Raw genomic sequence first — 17,564 nt, 5'->3', positions numbered from 1 at the left:
AGTGCTCTTAACCTCTGAGCCATCTCTCCAGCCCCAAAATTGTAACTCTTATTTGCCACTTCAGAATCTAGATGCCAGTATAATCTTAAGAAACTCTACAGAAACAACTTCTGGTAATATTTTGAAACAGCAGTAAATGCCTTGCAGGTGCCAATGAAACTCCATGGAATAGTTTCCCACTACTCTTAGATATGGGTAAGGTATAGTGAACACCAACACTCTTAAAAAACTCACTTAGTTTTTACATATTAAAAAAAAAAATCCCACAAAAACAAACCATGCCTCTCCAACCAAATATATGACCTGGTCTTGGAATCTAGAGTAATTAAGTACAGTGTTTCTGGCCACAAAGTCCCAACTGTGGACAAGACATACGCTAGGTCATAAGTTGCAAAAAGGACCTCCATCTAACTTATCTAAGCCCTGAGCTACAATTCTAGCATAGTGGGTAGAGGGTTAGGAGTGCTGGTCTCAGCAGCCCAACCTGCAGCACATCCTTATCAAGTCATGGTGGTAATCGCTAACTGTACTCCTGACTTACTGATACATCTTTTTCTTTTTTTTCATTTCTGTGAGGGTCACAATTAATCATTTAAAAAAAAAAAAAGAAGAAAAAGAAAAAGAAAGAAAACCTGTGCTGTGATAAGTGACCCCACTCATCTATGTGCTGTGACACCTCCTATCCCCCAGTAGACTCATCTAGTTCTTGTTCCTCCTTCTGAGAAATGGACTAGCCATCTGTAGTGTGGTAGTAAGGTCAGACACAAGTGAGACCATGTCTTCGCTTCTAAGACCTCTGCAGATTGTTTTCCCAAGTTCTAAACTGAGGGTTACACTGGCCCTCACTGCATTATTCTCCCTGAATCATATGAGGCATATAGCCTGCAGGATGAATGCTTGCTGTTGCATAGTTCAATAGTAGAACATGAGGAGTGAGACCAACATAAAGATCCACAACCTGCCACTTACTCTCACTATACAACACATGCTGAAGATTAAAAGATAAATAAAATGACAAGTCCAGACATTCACTAAGGCCTGAACAACATCTATCAATCCTGCCTGGATGGACCCCAGACATTGGCAGTTGCTGCCAGTCAGTTGGAAAGGCAGAACAGCAAAGGCAAAGCTCAAAGTTTCACAGTGTATATAGCCAGGACTAAACTGCCTGGCTCCTGTACTTGCCTGGCATTTCTCCTTTTATCTACCCTAGCTGTGTTCTAATCCCAAATACCTTTTACCTTGGCTTATTTTGCTGTCTCACTGCTATAAATGCTAAACAAAAGCCCTAAGCCTTGGTATCAAGTAGGTGCATTGCATAATGTGTTTGCCCACCAGAACAACTGCTTTGAATTTTGTAAAATACAGAATTTGAACCAGAAAGAACTTTCTGTGCTAGTCTATGATCTCCTTTTGTTGAAGAAAAAATGGCTTAGGTCTGGACAGGAAAAGTGGTTGAGAAATACACCAGACCAACCACAGACTTCTCAATTATGTGAACTATTTTATTTGGACCTGTTTCTTCACCAGTAGTCACATGTGGTTCTTGGGCTAATATTATGGAGTGCTGGGTGGAGGCTGCTGGTCTATAGGTCATGGTAAGCCAGAAATCACCTTGTTCTCACAGCATTTTTTCTTCAATGCCCCTAGCCAGTAAGTCAGACAGGATGCAGACTCTACTCTCTCATTTGCCATGGTCCAACATCTACCAATATGCAGCCCACAGTAATGCCCTTTTGGTGAGCAAGGTGGTAGAGAAGCCTCCTGATTAGCCCAAAGTCACTATCTCTTATACCAAGCATTCTGTGTTTCATAAATTCCTACACAGCCAATGGCAAGAGACTTGGGAAAAATCCTTTACCATAGAAAAACTGAGTGATCAAGACCCGAGGAATGAACACCTAACTGAATGCCTAAGAATTTATGAGTCAACGTGCTGCACAAACCCCTGAGAAGAGTCTTGCTCAAAAGTATAAGCAATATGAGAAAGCTTTAATTCCCTCCCTTGTTCCAAAGATGCAATAGATACTGGGAATAGACAGCTGTTGGCTCCAGTCTTTGACAATGACGTATGCAATGGGGTGGGTGGTTTCTGTGTAAACCCTAGAAAGGTTAGGTAAGGGGTTATTTACAGATTTTTAAATTAATGAGAAATTTTCCAACATAAAATGGGGGCAAAATAGTATCATCTGAAGTAAATCCTAGACATCATATAATTCCATAATGAAGGCTTTTTCCCCCCTTCAAGACACTATGTAGCCTTAGGTGGCCTGCAACTCACAGAATCCACCCACCTCCCAAGAGCCAGGATTAAAGTGCCTGCCACCACACCAGGCCATCATGAGTAATTTTGATGGTGGAATTTGAAATGGAGACCAGACCAAGACAGGAGGAGGAAGAGCTCTTCACCAGGTAAAGGTAATGTGTGTGGTCAGTCCTAACAATCTGCTCTGGAAGAGGGCCCCAAGGAATAGTCTTATATTCTAAGAAGACAGAGGTACTGACACTGGGCTGCCTGGTTTTCCTATAAAGACAACTAGATCCGCTTCCAGCCTTGCCAGCATGTCACAAGGGTCAGTTGCTCACTGCTAGCTGTCAGAAATGTACTTTCTCAGTCTCTTCCCCTGTACTACCAACCCTAACAAAGGCATGCGCTTCTGGATGTGCTCTTGTCCACAGCTTCCGGGCATTGTGATGGCAATAGTGTTGCACCACTATACTGATGTACAACCTTGGTAGGGCAAGCTTTTGACCAGGCTGACTCACAACAGACAAAACTGTATTGTTCTTGGCAGGCTGCCCTCAGTCCTGACTAAGCACTGGAAGGCCGCACCTCCAGTGGGCTGGGTCACATCCAGCAGGGTCTGGGAAATCAGAAAGTAATTTGTATGGTTTGGTGGTCTGAGGCTACCTAGCATTTTGCTACTTGAGGGCGCAGCAGAGGAAGCTCACTATTTGCTACTAGGAATCCTGATGAGAAGGGGGGAGCACATTCCTTGTGTTAACTCGGGTAGGCCACTTCTGTCATCAAGGATGGGTACTAAACTGTACATCATCAGCAGAGGGCGCTGGAGGGACACTGTAGGGTCAGGAATGGCTAAGCTGTTGGCCAGGGGCTCCTATTGGCTCATAATAACCTTTCAAAGCTAGAATGTGCTTAGTATGACTAAGCCACACACTTCAAGGGAGATCTGAAAAATTCTATCAGATGACCAGAGAGATCCTATCTCAGTCAACATTTTATCAAGTTAAAAATCTTGCAGATGCCAGCACTTTTCCAGCTTCCAGAACTCTAAGCCAAAATAAACCTCTTTTACATGGGAGAAAATATCCACCATCACCTCACACATTCTATGGCTTCTCCATCCTGAATAACATGGTGGGTGCCACTGCAGAACATCCTGGAGATGAGAGGTATGCCTCCTACTCCATCACACCCCATTTCTAAACCAGCCCTGCTCCTTATACCTTAGGTATCCAACTCACCACAAAATGCAGAATAGAAAGGCAGTTTAAAAAGAAAGGTAGGGGTGTGTGAACAAACAAGTGAGCAGAACTCAATGGAAGAAGACAAAGATTTGCTAGCCTTCTACAGCTGTACTGCACATCTGTAATTTCAGTACTTAGGAGATGAAGGCAGAAGGATCAGGAGTTTGACACCAGCCTGGGAAACACCATGAAACCCCATCTCAAAATATGGAGATGTCTAAGGCTGGGGATACAGATCAGTGGTGGAGTATTTATATACACAGGCTCTGGGTTCTATTTCCAGTGCTACAAAAATGACTGAAGAAATAAACTAGTAGACAAAGGAGTTCAACCTTGCAACTAACATCAGCATCATCTCACTGGGATGACTGGTGTTATTATACTAACAAAGCAGACTTAATGTTATACTAAAGAATTAGCTCTCAAAATAATACTAAACCTAGGGCAGGGCATACACACATTTTGTATGTATGTCTATAGCTCAGTTTTGATTCAAAATATTATTTCCAAAATGTTCTAAGTCTCCCCAGCTGAGCCTCTGCTGGCCTCAGAAGGTCCTGGTGCGAACATGCACAGTTTGATAGCACACCTTCAGTATAGGTTAAAGGATAATCTAGAAATCCACAGAGTGCAGTGGAGGTCACAGAGGCAAATCACTGATACACACAGGTCCAAGAGGCCTCCCATAGCCCCCGAGGAAGAATTTTCTCTAGCATAACATCAATCACCTTCCGCAAGTCACAGGGCCCTCCTAGGAAGCACAAGGACTTGCCTTATTAACTGTATAGCAAAATTTCCAGAGAATGTGTGACCATTTCAGAGGCTCTATTTCAACCTCCGTTACCACTATACAAAACACTAACAGCCAACTGGGAATACCACACTTTGCAACAACCAACTCAAGAGAGAGCCCCCACAACCCACACACACACAAAAGGAAAAAGACATTCAGGTTTGATCTGGTTTTCTCTGGGTACATCCCTAAGAGCTTCAGGGAACTGTGTTATCTCCTCTACACAACCCAGCTTCTCCATTACAGCAGAACAGAGGCGAAGGAAAAGCCTGCCATCCACATGTGTATGTCCACCATAAATACTCATGTATTTCTGCTTTTCCTTGGAAGCATCTGTGATAGAGAACAGAACACCCATCCCTCTTCCTTCTTCATCTAAGCGTCTCTACAAACTTCCCCCTCCCAAACACAGCAACAAATTACAGGAGTCATGTGCACCAACCCATACCACTTGCTTAAATCCTAGGCAAACATGAGCCACTTAGCTAATCATCATCTCTGTTTAGTTTCTGTGGGCATGTTCAAGTGTATACTGTGTACCCTTGCCTCATGCCCAGGACACTGCCTCAGTTGGTTCACCCCTGGCCTCTGCCATTTGGGTGTTCTGCTGCCCGATAAGCCATTTTTTTTTTTTTTTTTTTAAAGAAAAAGAAAAAGGCTGAAGAAAAGTCAGATGACCAGTAGAGTGGAGGAGTACTGTCTAGGTACAAGTATCATCAAATGCAGGAGGATATGCAAGACAGCAGCAGAGACCAGGCAGGGTTCTCCTTCCTTGAGAAGCCCAAGACAGAATAAGATTGGGAATACACACAATGAGGGGTAATAACCCCAACCTCTATACATGCCCATGTATATTCCTGTTCTGAATCTTAGACCTATCCATTCTCAGGAAGACTATACCAGCTGCCTCACTTTCAGGGTTCTCTCTGGGTTTTGCTACAAATAATAAAACTTAATCCGTGTGCCCTGGTAGCCCTGTGGGAAACCATCTTTCCTCTGTATGAACTTCTGGGAAGTATACCAGGGCACCTGGACCCTTGCAAGTTTGATGACTTTCCTGTTAATGACATGGGCTCAACTTGGAGGAGCCATCACTGCACAGGCTGGTGCAGCAGCTACAACAAGACTCCTCCATGGATACAGTGTTAAACCGGGAGGGGCAAGGGATGGGAAGAGTGGCCACTGTCTGGTACCTGTGTCCGAGTCTTTCTGCTCTCCATTGGCCCCCACGGTGAAGGGCAGCTTCCGCTTGGTGGCTCGTTCTCTCACCTCCTTCCCTCCATCACTGCGGTCCAGCTTTGGAGTCTTGGTTAGAGAAACTTTATCTTTATCCTAGAAAAGAAAGTGACGTTTTCACTTATTATTCCCAAATTAATTTCTCAAATCAGCTATGACTGTACTTTATGTGCCAAAGAAAGCAAATCTCTTACTGGGGCTATTAACAGACCCTCCTGTTCCAGGTTCCATGTACAAGGCTAATAAGCAAGCTGTTAGTGACAAGGACTAAAAGATAGAGCTGACTGCAGTTTGGCCTTGACCACAGGCTCACAATACATGCTGCTCATCCTTTAACTGAAAGCTGCTGTGCAAATGAAGAAAGAGCAAGTTGCTTTCTGTCCCATACTACTTCCCTGCAGGAGGTATTGCTAATGAGGAACAATGAATTCTCTCTACAATGTGGAATCTAACTCTCATATGGAAGAAAGTGCTGGCAGGGGCCAAGGGTTAAGCTCTTAGGTGACTCCAACAACCTTGAATCCCCTTTCTGTGCCCACCTAATATTTGCTGAATTGCAGCTTTGCTGTTCTTTTCCAGAATATGGTCCTATGGGCTGCTCCTCATAGAATGTACCCTGCCCATACTTCCTACTTCATCCCAGGCCTGAGATACTGGGAGGTAGTATGTCTACAGGTAAGACAAATTCAAGTCTGCCTACCTAACCAAAGCTACTATGTAAGGAGCTGGAAGGAGGGTCTCTGTTACAGGGTAACAACCCAGGAGCTCTACAATTCTGGCCACATGATCCCTACCCCATCCCTACCACATGTAGTACATGCCAACACCTGGTTGGTCATGAGTAAGTCTGGAATTTGTTTGCATCAAAAACATCAGTATGGGATGGACGATGGTGGCATACACCTTTAATTTCAGTACTTGGGAGGCAGGGGCAGGCAGATTTCTGTGAGTTCGAGGCCAGCCTGGTCTACAAAGTGAGTTCCAGAACAGCCAGAGCTACCCAGAGAAACCCTGTCTTTAAAAAAAAAAAAAAAGAAAGAAAGAAAGAAAAAAAATTTTCCTTTGGAAATAACACCTGTGTTGAGATGCTATCCTCACATGTTAACATGGTATTTGTGTTTCTTAACACCTGAGTTAAAACAATAGTTATTTCTTAATATCCACTTAGAATTTTCACCCCAAAAACAAACTAAAAAGTTGTCTTCAGTGAAGTCAATCTAGGGCAAGTGGTGGCTAAAAATGATATCCAAATCATTGATTCTTGTGCTGTGTAAGAGAAAGGAAATACTGCATTTTTAATTAGGTGTTTACTAATTTATAATTACTGTTTTATACTTTTCAACATTGTAATAAAGATTTTTTTTATTACTGGCTATGAAAAAATAGTATGGATTAGATACAATGTACCCCTTCAGAGGTGGGACCTAGACACACTGCACATGCACACCTAGGATGTAGTTTCTGAAAATGTGCCCCACAAAAGCAAGCCTCTAGTTGAGACTCAGGTCACATGATGTTTATACACACAGGCCATGGAGCCATGGAGGCAAGAGAAAGGGGAAGAACAGGTGGACACAGAACATGATGATGGGAGCAGGAGGTCCCTTCACACTATCCGCACTACAAAGAGAAACTTGTCTGGCAGAGCAACAGTTAGCACTTGGACCACTACACCCAGACCCAGAAGAACTCCTGGCACCAAGCTGACCTCAGGGGGTCTACGAGTGAGGTTTATCAATTTCAATCAACACCTTGGACTGGACAAGAACAACTAGTTCTGACTCTGGCCTCTCCAGCACTTATCACAGAGGGAGGCTCTGGCCCTGAGGTCCCTCACAGATGGTGCTATTCTGTACAGCAGCCAAGAACAGGGCCTCAGAAAAGACACCAATACATACCTGCTAGAGCACATGAACAGAGGTATGATAGAACCTGGAGGCCATTCCAAAAACACTGCACACTTAAGTTTGAATGATAAGTGTCACTAATATTTGAAGTGAAATAGAGGGGGCTAGAGAGATGGCTCAGAAGTTAAGAGCACTTGAGGCCATTGCAGAACACTGGGGTTTGACTTCCAGCACTCACATGGTGATTCACAAATACCTGCCACTCTAATTCCAGGGTTCTGGTGCCCCTTTTTGACCTCTGTAGGCACCAAGCACATACATGGCGCATAGAAATATATACAAGCAAAACACTCATTGATAAAATAAAATGAATAAATATAATTTAAAAAAATAAATATTTTTTAAAAAATAGAAGCTGTATTTGTGTCACTAAAAAGTTTCACATTTTAAAAACAAATACAAAAACTCATAGCTCCTTGCCTAGGTAACTAGCTAATGCACAACCACCTGTTCCCAGGGTTAAGCCTCCAGGTGACTGAAACAATCATGGATCCACTGCCTATGCCCACTTGACACTGGCAGGAGAACACAGGTACAGTGTTATAGTTTGGATAAAATATGTTTACAAAGGCTCAGTCCCCAGCTGGTGGTGCTAGTGACAGGTGACTGGATCATGATGACACTAATCTGATCCACTAATGAGTCCAAAGCTGGGAAGTGGGGCCTGTTAGAAGAAATAGGCCATTAGGGGTACAGCTTTGAAGGGGGTGTCTTGTCTGCCCTGCCTCCCTCTCCTTTCTTCCCACAAAGAGGTGGGCATTATGCCCTCTTGCCATGATGCTCTCTCTGCCTCAACCATGCCAACAGAGGTGGGGCAAAGACTATAGACTAAACCCTCTGAAAGTGTGAGCCTCTTCCATTACTAGCCCTATGCAAACAAAACAATTAACAACAAAACACAAGCCACACATACAAACAAAACCTTTCTTTTAAAAAAAAGTGGGGGAGAGGGGTTCCCACACTAACACACCCGGCACTTTACCTAGAACATATTCAGAGCTCAACACAGAGTTGGATGAATGCTTAAAACTGAGGTTCTTGAGAGTGAATCTGGACTCAAAATTTTGTTCTGCAACTATGAAAAGACAGCATAGTTCAAACTACTCTGAGCATGCTCCACTAGAAATGAGACTGTAAATGTTACAAAATGTTTACTTCTTAAATTGAGCCAGCTCTGATCAAGATCTCCCATGAGATTCTAGTATGTCATAAAAATAGTCAAGGTGGCAACAATGTAGTACCTGAGACAGCCCTGGCCCCATTCACCCATGTGTTGGGCTGTGCACACGTGGTACATAAAGAAAAGCTTGCCTTAATCAATTCTGTGATTTTCATGATAAAAACCACAGAGAGAAAAACAATAAATTTGCAATTTCAAAACAGAGTCATTGTCTCTGTGATATACAGCCGTTGGAACCAACTGTGATTCACAAGCACCTACCAGTGACCTTAATAGTCAAAAAATTGATAAGGGCATATAATACCACATAGGACACCAACAACCCAAACTTGTGAACCAAATCATTCTACACACCCTCTCAAAAATAAAATGCCCTGGCACCTTTGTGAATTTCAGTGGACTCTGCTCCACTCACTGGATCCTGATGCCATACGTTATTACTGCATCTTTAATATTAAAATCAAAGAGCTTAATTCCTCCAGTTTTCAAGACAATTTTAGTTACAACAGGTCCTTTGCGTGTCCATGAGAACCTGCAAGGATTTCAATGGCATTATACCTGGCAAGGTTTATTTTATTTGTGTGTGTGTGTCTATGTGTATGTCACACATGCATATGAGTGCAGGTGCCCTCAAAGGTCACAAGAGAAAGATGAATCCTTGTATTGTTTGTTTTCAATGTAGCACAGCCTGAGCCTGAACTCTTGATACTCCTACCTCTACCTCCTGAGAGGTGGGATTATAGATGTATATCATCACACCAGCTGTAAATATATTTTACAATTATTATTATGTTTTTTTGAGACAGTTTCTCTGTGTAGTTTTGGTGCCTGTCCTGGATCTCACTCTGCAGACCAGGCTAGCCTCGAACTCACAGAGATCCACCTGGCTATGCCTCCTGGGTGCTGGGATTAAAGGCGTATGCCACCACCTGGCTATATTTTACAATTATAAGTCTTGATTTTTCATTAATTATATTTAGAAGTAAATTTTATATAATGGATTGCATTGCAACATCTTGCCCAAATCATTGAGTCTTGTAGCTTTTGTGCAATTCTTAGGTATTTCTCTATAGATATCTTGGAATAAAAGGGAAGTTTAGTCTCTCTATCTTCTGTCTTGCTATTTTGCTAGTCAAAGCTTGCAGCATAACACTGCCAGCAGTGAAGATATTAGGTATCATTCTGCCTTGTTTCCAAACTTATACAGACAGTATTCAGTCGTACGCCATTAAATGATGATGGCACACAGGGAATTCCCTCCTTTTTTGCCAAGAGTTTTTGTCACAAATAATTGTTAAATTTGGTCAAATATTTTTGCTACACTGATGATGCCATATACTTAGGGGGAAAAAAGCACAAGGAAAAGTGTTTGTTGTACAAGCTTGAAGACTTGAGTTCAGATTCCTAGCAACTATATAAAAAGCCAGGTGGAGCTGGTGGTGGTGGAGCACACCTTTAATCCCAGCACTCGGGGGGCAGAGGTAGGCGGATCTTTGTGAGTTTGAGGGCAGCCTGGTCTACAGAGTGGGTTTCAAGACAACCAGGCTACACAAGGCACCCTGTCTGGAAAAACAACCAAAAGCCAGGTGTAGCAGTATGCATTGTAATCCCAGCATTGGAGACTGTGAGACAGATAGCAGAGGCTTGTTGGCCAGTTGGTCTAGACAAATTGGTGAGTTCCAGGTTCAGTAAGAGACCCTTTCTCAAAAAATAAAGTTAAAGGCTGATGAGATGGCTCAGTGCCTGTTGACAAACCCATTGATCCTGAGACCCACACAGTAGAAGAAGAGAATTGACTCTCACAAATTGTCCTTTGAACTCCACATACTTGATTGAGGAGGAATGTGTGTGGGCACTTCCCCTAATCAATCAATTGATCGATCACAGTAAGGTGGAAAGCAATAAAAAAAGACACTTGACAGTATCTTTTGGGCCTCCACATGCACTTGTGCACACGAGCACACGAATACAAATATACCCAAACTACACACATTAATAATAATAATAATAATAAATTAATTTTAAAAAAATTTACCCAACAGTTAAAGGAAACTAGAACTACCCAGAGTGTGATACCACAGTGAAGTTGTAGAACTCAACCCCTCAAGAAGGCAAAGCAGGGGCTGAGGAGATGGCTCAGAGGTAAGAGCACTGGCTGCTTTTCCAGAGGTCCTGAGTTCAATTCCCAGCAACCACATGGTGGCTCATAACCATCTATAATGAGATCTGTTGTCCTCTTCTGGTGTGCAGACATACATGCAGGCAAAATGCTGAATACATAATGAATAAATAAATCTTAAATGGCTCACTAGTTTTCACATGTAGAATACCTGCTAATAATTACACAGAGAGTATTATCAAAGTCCAGAAAGAATCAAAATGGGAGGAACACTGACAGACTGAAGGTACAGCAGAGTTGGGACCCTCTCACAGGGACAGGTGTCAAGAGGTTCAGGAGGAGCAACTAGGAACTACATAAAGGTGAACTAGGACTAGAAATCACCTTATAAGCACATGACCTGAATTGTGAGGGTGTGTCAGGACTTCTTCATCTCACTGGCTGAGAGGTGCTCTTCTACCAGAGAAGAAATTCAGTCCCAGGACAGCTCATGTACTTGGTAACAGTCACGGAATATATAAACAAGCAACTAAACACATGAAATATGTATCTACATGGTAATTCTAACTTCTCGTTCATGGAGGAGTCTTCCCTTGATGTGAGGAAATATGCATCCCAGAATGTGGCATCAACAACACAATGACTAAAGGATGGCAATTCTATTTTCCTATTCTTGGATTTGTTTGTTTGTTTGTTTGTTTGAGATAGGGTTTCTTTGTATAGTTGTCCTAGAACTCATTCTGTAGACCAGGCTGGCTTTGACTGAACTCACAGACATCCGCCTGCCTCTGCCTATTGAGTGCTGGGATTAAAGATGTACACCACTACCACCTGGCTCTATTCTTGTTCTGGATTAACAAAATTGGAAAGCAAATGGCTCAGCAGAGTTTCTAGCTAGTATAACTGAAACACAGTTAACTGTCTCACTGAAAGCAGGACAAGGTATCTTAGGGTTCTGAGGACATAGATGGGCAACTTCTATATACAAGTCTGCTAAGGGATCGACTATGATAAGCTTAAGCCTTTTCAGTGAGTGAATGGCTCATAAGAGAACTGGACACTCTTGGAAGACAAGGCCTCACAAAACAGGCCAAGAACAGAGTAACGGGCTGGCCCTGTGAGCACATGGGTTATGAGTGCTGTCTTTAGTCCTTATCCTGGGTCTTAATGACCCAGGAGAGGCAAGGGAAGGGGAGGGCGAGCCAAATGTTACCTTTTTCCCAGTTTGTTTCTCCACCATGTCGTTGCTAAGAGAAAAGTCTTCTTGCTGTGGTGTTTTAGAACACCCACCCTTGGGCATCGTTCTCCTCCCCTTACTTGATCTTCATTTATGCTGCCATTGCTTCGTCATCAACTGTCTGCTTCAAAAGAAAAGATACAGCAGGTTAAAAACCACTCAACCCAAAGCATAAGACCAGGCCAATTTCATAGGAGTGCCAAAGAGACTGCTTAACCAAGATGTACAGTTGCTTTGACCTCAGAAGCCAGTAGCCTCACTCTGGATAGAGAGCTGAGCCAGGGAGGGCTATTTCAAGAGGCAGCTCCCAGGATCATCATCAACAGGAACACTGGCTATGCTGCATAATGGGGAGTAGATAAGGAACTCACGACAGGAGAATGGAATGAACTGTCCCGATCCTGAAAGTCTATTCTAGGGAGCAGCCATTAGTACCTCATACCTGGACCCCTTTAAAATAGACAAAACCCACAATGAAATGGAGCCTGGTGATCCTAGCGACTATGTTCTTGCTCTGTATACTGCTCTCCCCCGCCCCCCCCCAAGCAAGGTCAGGTGAATACCCAGAGCAGTGAGTGCTCTGGCCCACAATTCCAACAGGTATCTCTCCAGCTCAACTTCCAACATCCACTCATCAACTTCAAAATTTTCTTGCTCGTCACACCCCTATGTAGAAGGTAGGAAGAGAAATACTCTACTTGTCATAAAACACCAAGGATACTGGTTAAGTCTATAATTCCCAAATAAAACATGAATGGCGCCGGGCGGTGGTGGTGCATACCTTTAATGCCAGCAGAGGTGCGAGGATCTCTGTGAGTTCGAGGCCAGCCTGGTCTAGAGAGAGTTCCAGGATAGGCTCCAAAGCTACACAGAGAAACCCTATCTTGATAAAACCAACCAACCAACCAACAAACAAACCACGAGTGGCATGGGTAAATGACAAGTATAAGGGAGTCCCTAGAGGATTTGCAGGCAGCTTCAAGGTCCTACTCCATGTCCAGGGAGCCAGATCCTTCATCTGGGCTTGAGGTTCTGGCCTCTGTGCTTCTGAAAATGCTTTATGACACATGCTGCATTAATCACGTGCTTTATTTTCTGTAACTTGGCATCCTAAAAAGCTTGTTGGCCATGCACCAAATTTTAGAGATAGCCAAAAGCTTATGCAAGCCAACTACCCCCTCATTCAACCCTCATGCACAAGCCAACAAGATCCATGCCTTAACCATCCAGGACAGTTAACCTTAACCAGGCAGTCAGAGACCATCCTCAGAAGGATTATACAAACTAGTTGGTCCTGACTACTGTGTCCTGCCTTCCTACTCTGTTGGGCCTTCTGACCAGCAGTGGGGCTTTAGTCTTCTTCGATTTTTGTGTATGGAATACACTTTCCTCCTCAAACCTCACTCTGGTTTTCTCTGTGGAAACACTCTCAGAACACGCTTTCCACCCACCTTCCAGCCTTTTTATATGTGTTCCATGTTTTTTCTCTACCAGGAGTTTCAGTTATTCTGACAGGAAAATAACATTTGCACTATAGCTTTTATAACCAGTGTATCCCTACACTTCATGTACATGGTTATATGAAGACTGAGGCAGGATGATCACAAGTTCAAGGCCTGCTTGGGCTACAGAGCAAGTTCAAGGTCAGTCTGGACAACGTAATGAGACCTTGTGTTAAAATAAAATATTTAAAAGCAATGTTTTAAAAGTTTAAATAGCACATGAAAGTCCAAGTGTTACAAAACAACAGTAACACAACACAACAAAATAAAGACCTTTTTGTCAGCCAGCCAGCCAAGCCACATTCACTGTTTCAGACTATCTTCCCTTAGTAAAGCACTCAGTGCCATGTTAGTCAAAGCACTTTCTAATGGACTCATCTGGGCCTACAGATATCAGCCTCACTCCCTAGCTCTTTCTGTAGAAAGAATTGCTTCTAAATCTCAAGACCTTTGGGGCTGGAAAGCACCTGTTCCGCAAGTATGATGACCTGAGTTAGACTCCCCAGCACCCATGTAAAAAGTCAGGCATGGCTGTGTATGTCTGTAACCCAGCATTAATGGTAGGAGAGGATGGAGGTGTGAGATAGGTAGATCCTGAGAAATCTCTGGCTACGAAGTCTAGCCAAAAATGTCAAGCTTTCTGTTCAGTGAAAGACCCTGTCTAAAGGCAATAAAAACGATAGAGGAAGATACTGGATGTCCTGCTGTATGCACATCTACACACTCATACACATGCAATACACACACACACACACACACACACACACACACACACACACACACACCCCCCTTATGTACAATCTCAAGATCTTATCTTACTTTTCTGTGATAACTGATAAAAATTCCTGAAGTTTAACTGGCTTAAGAGCATTATCTAAAGTTATTTGGGGGAGTCAGGAAAGCATCATGGTTCATGCCTGGAATACCAACACTCTGAAGGCTGAGGCAGGAGGAGGTCACTAGTTTAAGGCCAGCACTGGCTACATAACAAGGAGCCTGGGCTGAAAAGACTGTCGCAGTTTGGTTTTTGTTGCTGTGATAAACACTCTAATCAAAAGCAACCTGGAGGAAAGGAGCTTATTTTATCTCATACTTTACAGTCCATCATCAAGGTCTGCTAAGGCAGCAACTGAAGAGCAGAAACCATAGAGGAACACTTCTTACTGGCTTCTTCTACGGTTTGCTCAGCTTGCTTTCTTGTATAAACCAAGACTGCATGCCCAGGGGTGTCACTGCTCACAGTGAGCTGAGCCCTTCCACCTGAAGCATTAATTAAATGCCCCCACAGACATGCCCACAAGCCAGTTCCTCAATTTAGGGCCATCTTCCCAGATGACTAGTTTGTGTTAAGTTGGTAAAAACTAAGCAGCACAGAAACTGTCTCAAACAACAAAAACAACTTTATTTTGAAGTAATGGACAAAGCTGGCCAGGCCATCCATTGCCTGATCCCTCCACCAGCAGGAGCAGGGTGCTCCCATCCATGTCCCTACAGTGGATGAAACCAGACATGGTATGTCTTTTTTTCACATGTAGCTGTGATTTCTCCATTCTGCATTTTCTACTGTAAAAGTGAGATGTCTCAAGCCTGACTTGGTGGTACACACCTTTAATCCCAATACTTGGGAAACAGAAGCAGGCAAAGATTGAGGCCAGCTATGGCTAAATATCAAGACACAACTTTCTGGATGTTAGTTTTTGCTTGTTTTTAAGACAGGGTCTCACTAAGTATCCTTGGAAATCTGCCTGCCTCTGCCTCCTAAGTGATGGGACTAAAGGTATGTGCCACCATGCCCAGCACTCATTTTGAGGTAGTACAGAACAAACCTAAGCTTAGCAAAGCTAGGCAAGTGCTCTACTGCTGAGCTATATGTTTCAGCCCAAAGGGCATCAGAGAAGAGAACAATGTCTGTATCTCTGATTTTAGCTCTGATAAGATACAACACAGGGCATTTTTTAAGTGTGCCCCATATCAGACAAAGAAGCCCTCTGGCTCTAGAGATTATGCTATAGATTAAGGACTATCATTAGCCTCCTACCATCCCAGAATTCCTTTCCCCTGAAATAATGATGCACAAATAACAAAACTATAGGCAGCTTTCTGACAGCAAAGGAAAAGACACCCCTCCCCCAACTAGTGGTATGTGATAAAGTGGAAAAAGCCACAGCCTGAGGAAGTTCTCAAGAGGGGCTAGGAACCCCACGTTCACAAGATTGGAGAAGACTCATGCCAACCTCGCTGATGCAGTCTAGGAAGAAAGTCCAGCTGTAAATGGTAACATAGGCAGATCTAAGTCCAGTGCCTTATATGATCTACATACACCACCAGCCATCGAAGGTCTGCCAGCCAGCCATAGGAGCTGTAGCCATTAAAAAAAAGAGTAGAGCTGTTAAGAGGAACACCAACATAAATATGGCACACAGAGCAAGGGCAGAGTTCAGAGAATTCAGGATTTCAAAGTCCAAAATTAATCTGCTCATGCTTAGGAAGCCATGGGACCACAAACACAAGAGAGCCATGAAAAAGCAAGAAACCAGAAACAATTCCAACTGCTAGTACACTCTAGAAAGTTCATTAAGAGGCTAAAAGATTCAGAAACTAATGAGCCAAGTGGTAGTGGCACATGCCTTTAATCTGAGCACTCTAGAAGCAGAGGCAAGCAGATCTCTGAGTTTGAGGTCAGCCTAGTCTAGTGAGTTCCAGGACTATTAGAGTTACACAGAGAAATCCTGTCTCAAAGAATTAGGAAAAGAAAAGAAAGAAAAGAGAAAAATAGACAACAACAACAAAGAAATTAACAAACGAGAGGAAAATATCTAAGTATTGCAAAGTCAATCTCTTATACAGACAATGGCCTATCAGGGAAGCAGACACCAGAGGACATAAATGTGAACAGCCTTGACTGGGGCTAAACAGCAGGAGTGAGCCAATATCTCACTTGCCAATAGCCAAAACACTTGCAGGAGGGTAGGAGCCAGGTTCTCTGTACCAAATCACATGGGAATTCTCACGGACACCAGAAATGATGAAGGTCAATAAGCCGCTGTTAAGAGTTGGGCTAGAGCCGGGCGGTGGTGGCGCACGCCTTTAATCCCAGCACTCGGGAGGCAGAGGCAGGCGGATCTCTGTGAGTTCGAGGCCAGCCTGGACTACCAAGTGAGTTCCAGGAAAGGCGCAAAGCTACACAGCGAAACCCTGCCTCGAAAAAACCAAAAAAAAAAAGAGTTGGGCTAGGAGCACCCATGGAATTTCCAAACTGAAATGTTCAATTTGGCCACAACCATCAACAAGAATCAGTGAATAATGCAAAACCAGTGTGTCCCCTGTCCCAATCTTTTTTGAGGAATGATGTAAAGTTCTATTCACATAGGTCTCCATATCCAGCCTGCTTTCTATGTGTGCATAAGAATGGAGAATGTGTTTTATTACGTTACTTTAATGTCTGAAGGAGGAAGGATCAAGGAGAGATAGTTAAGCAGTTAAAAGCTGCTGTGGATATCGCTCTGTATAAATAAAGTGCTGATTGGCCAGTAGCCAGGCAGAAAGTATAGGTGGGACAAGGAGAGAGGAGAATTCTGGGAAGTGGAAGGCTGAGGCGGAGGAGATGCTGCCAGCTCCCACCATGAGTACCAACCAACATGTAAGTCACGAGCTATGTGGCAAGGTATAGATTTATAGAAATGGGTTAATTTAAGATAGAAGAACTAGATAACAAGAAGCCTGCCACGGCCATACAGTTTGTAAGCAATGTAAGTCTCTGTGTGTTTACTTGGTTGGGTCTGAGCAACTGCGAGACTGGCGGGTGAGAGAGATTAGAAAACTCTAGCTACAAAGAGCACTTGTTGCTAAAAAGCACTTGTTGCTCTTGCAGGACCTTGGTTCAATTCTTAGCACCCATAAGTAACTCCTATTTCAGGGGATCCAAAACCCTTTTCTGATGTCTGCAGGCACTAGGCACAAATGCAGGACACACATATACATGTATGCAAAACACTGATTCACATAAAATTAAAAAATTCAAAACCTAAAAATTATAAAAATATTTTGTGATATTTGAAAACTGTATGTAATTAAGATTTCAGAGACATTCAGTTTGACTGA

At 43.2% G+C, this 17,564-nt stretch overlaps 1 protein-coding gene across 7 annotated transcripts in view; it reads right to left on the bottom strand.

Moving 5' to 3' along the window:
• The window catches only part of Ankrd11 (ankyrin repeat domain containing 11), a 184,948-nt gene that overhangs the window by 23,650 nt on the left and 143,734 nt on the right, over nucleotides 1-17,564 (bottom strand). For 4 of the 7 annotated variants that reach the window (XM_052726991.1, XM_052726993.1, XM_052726987.1 and 1 more), the window contains exons 3-4: nucleotides 11,938-12,082; nucleotides 5,476-5,614 (exon numbers count right to left, since the gene is read on the bottom strand). In XM_052726991.1, coding sequence (XP_052582951.1) covers nucleotides 5,476-5,614; nucleotides 11,938-12,024 — 226 coding nt within the window. In that variant the 5' untranslated portion in view covers nucleotides 12,025-12,082. Of the gene's footprint in view, nucleotides 1-5,475; nucleotides 5,615-11,937; nucleotides 12,086-17,564 lie in introns of those variants that run through there. The other 3 variants (XM_052726988.1, XM_052726990.1, XM_052726992.1) reach the window with 2 other exon arrangements.

The sequence above is a fragment of the Peromyscus californicus genome, unplaced genomic scaffold (genome assembly GCF_007827085.1).
Source record: "Peromyscus californicus insignis strain IS unplaced genomic scaffold, ASM782708v3 Scaffold_8__1_contigs__length_139910024, whole genome shotgun sequence".
NCBI classification, from domain to species: domain Eukaryota; kingdom Metazoa; phylum Chordata; class Mammalia; order Rodentia; family Cricetidae; genus Peromyscus; species Peromyscus californicus.
Note: the sequence above shows the minus strand (reverse complement) of the source record. Positions and strands in the feature narration are given on the sequence as shown.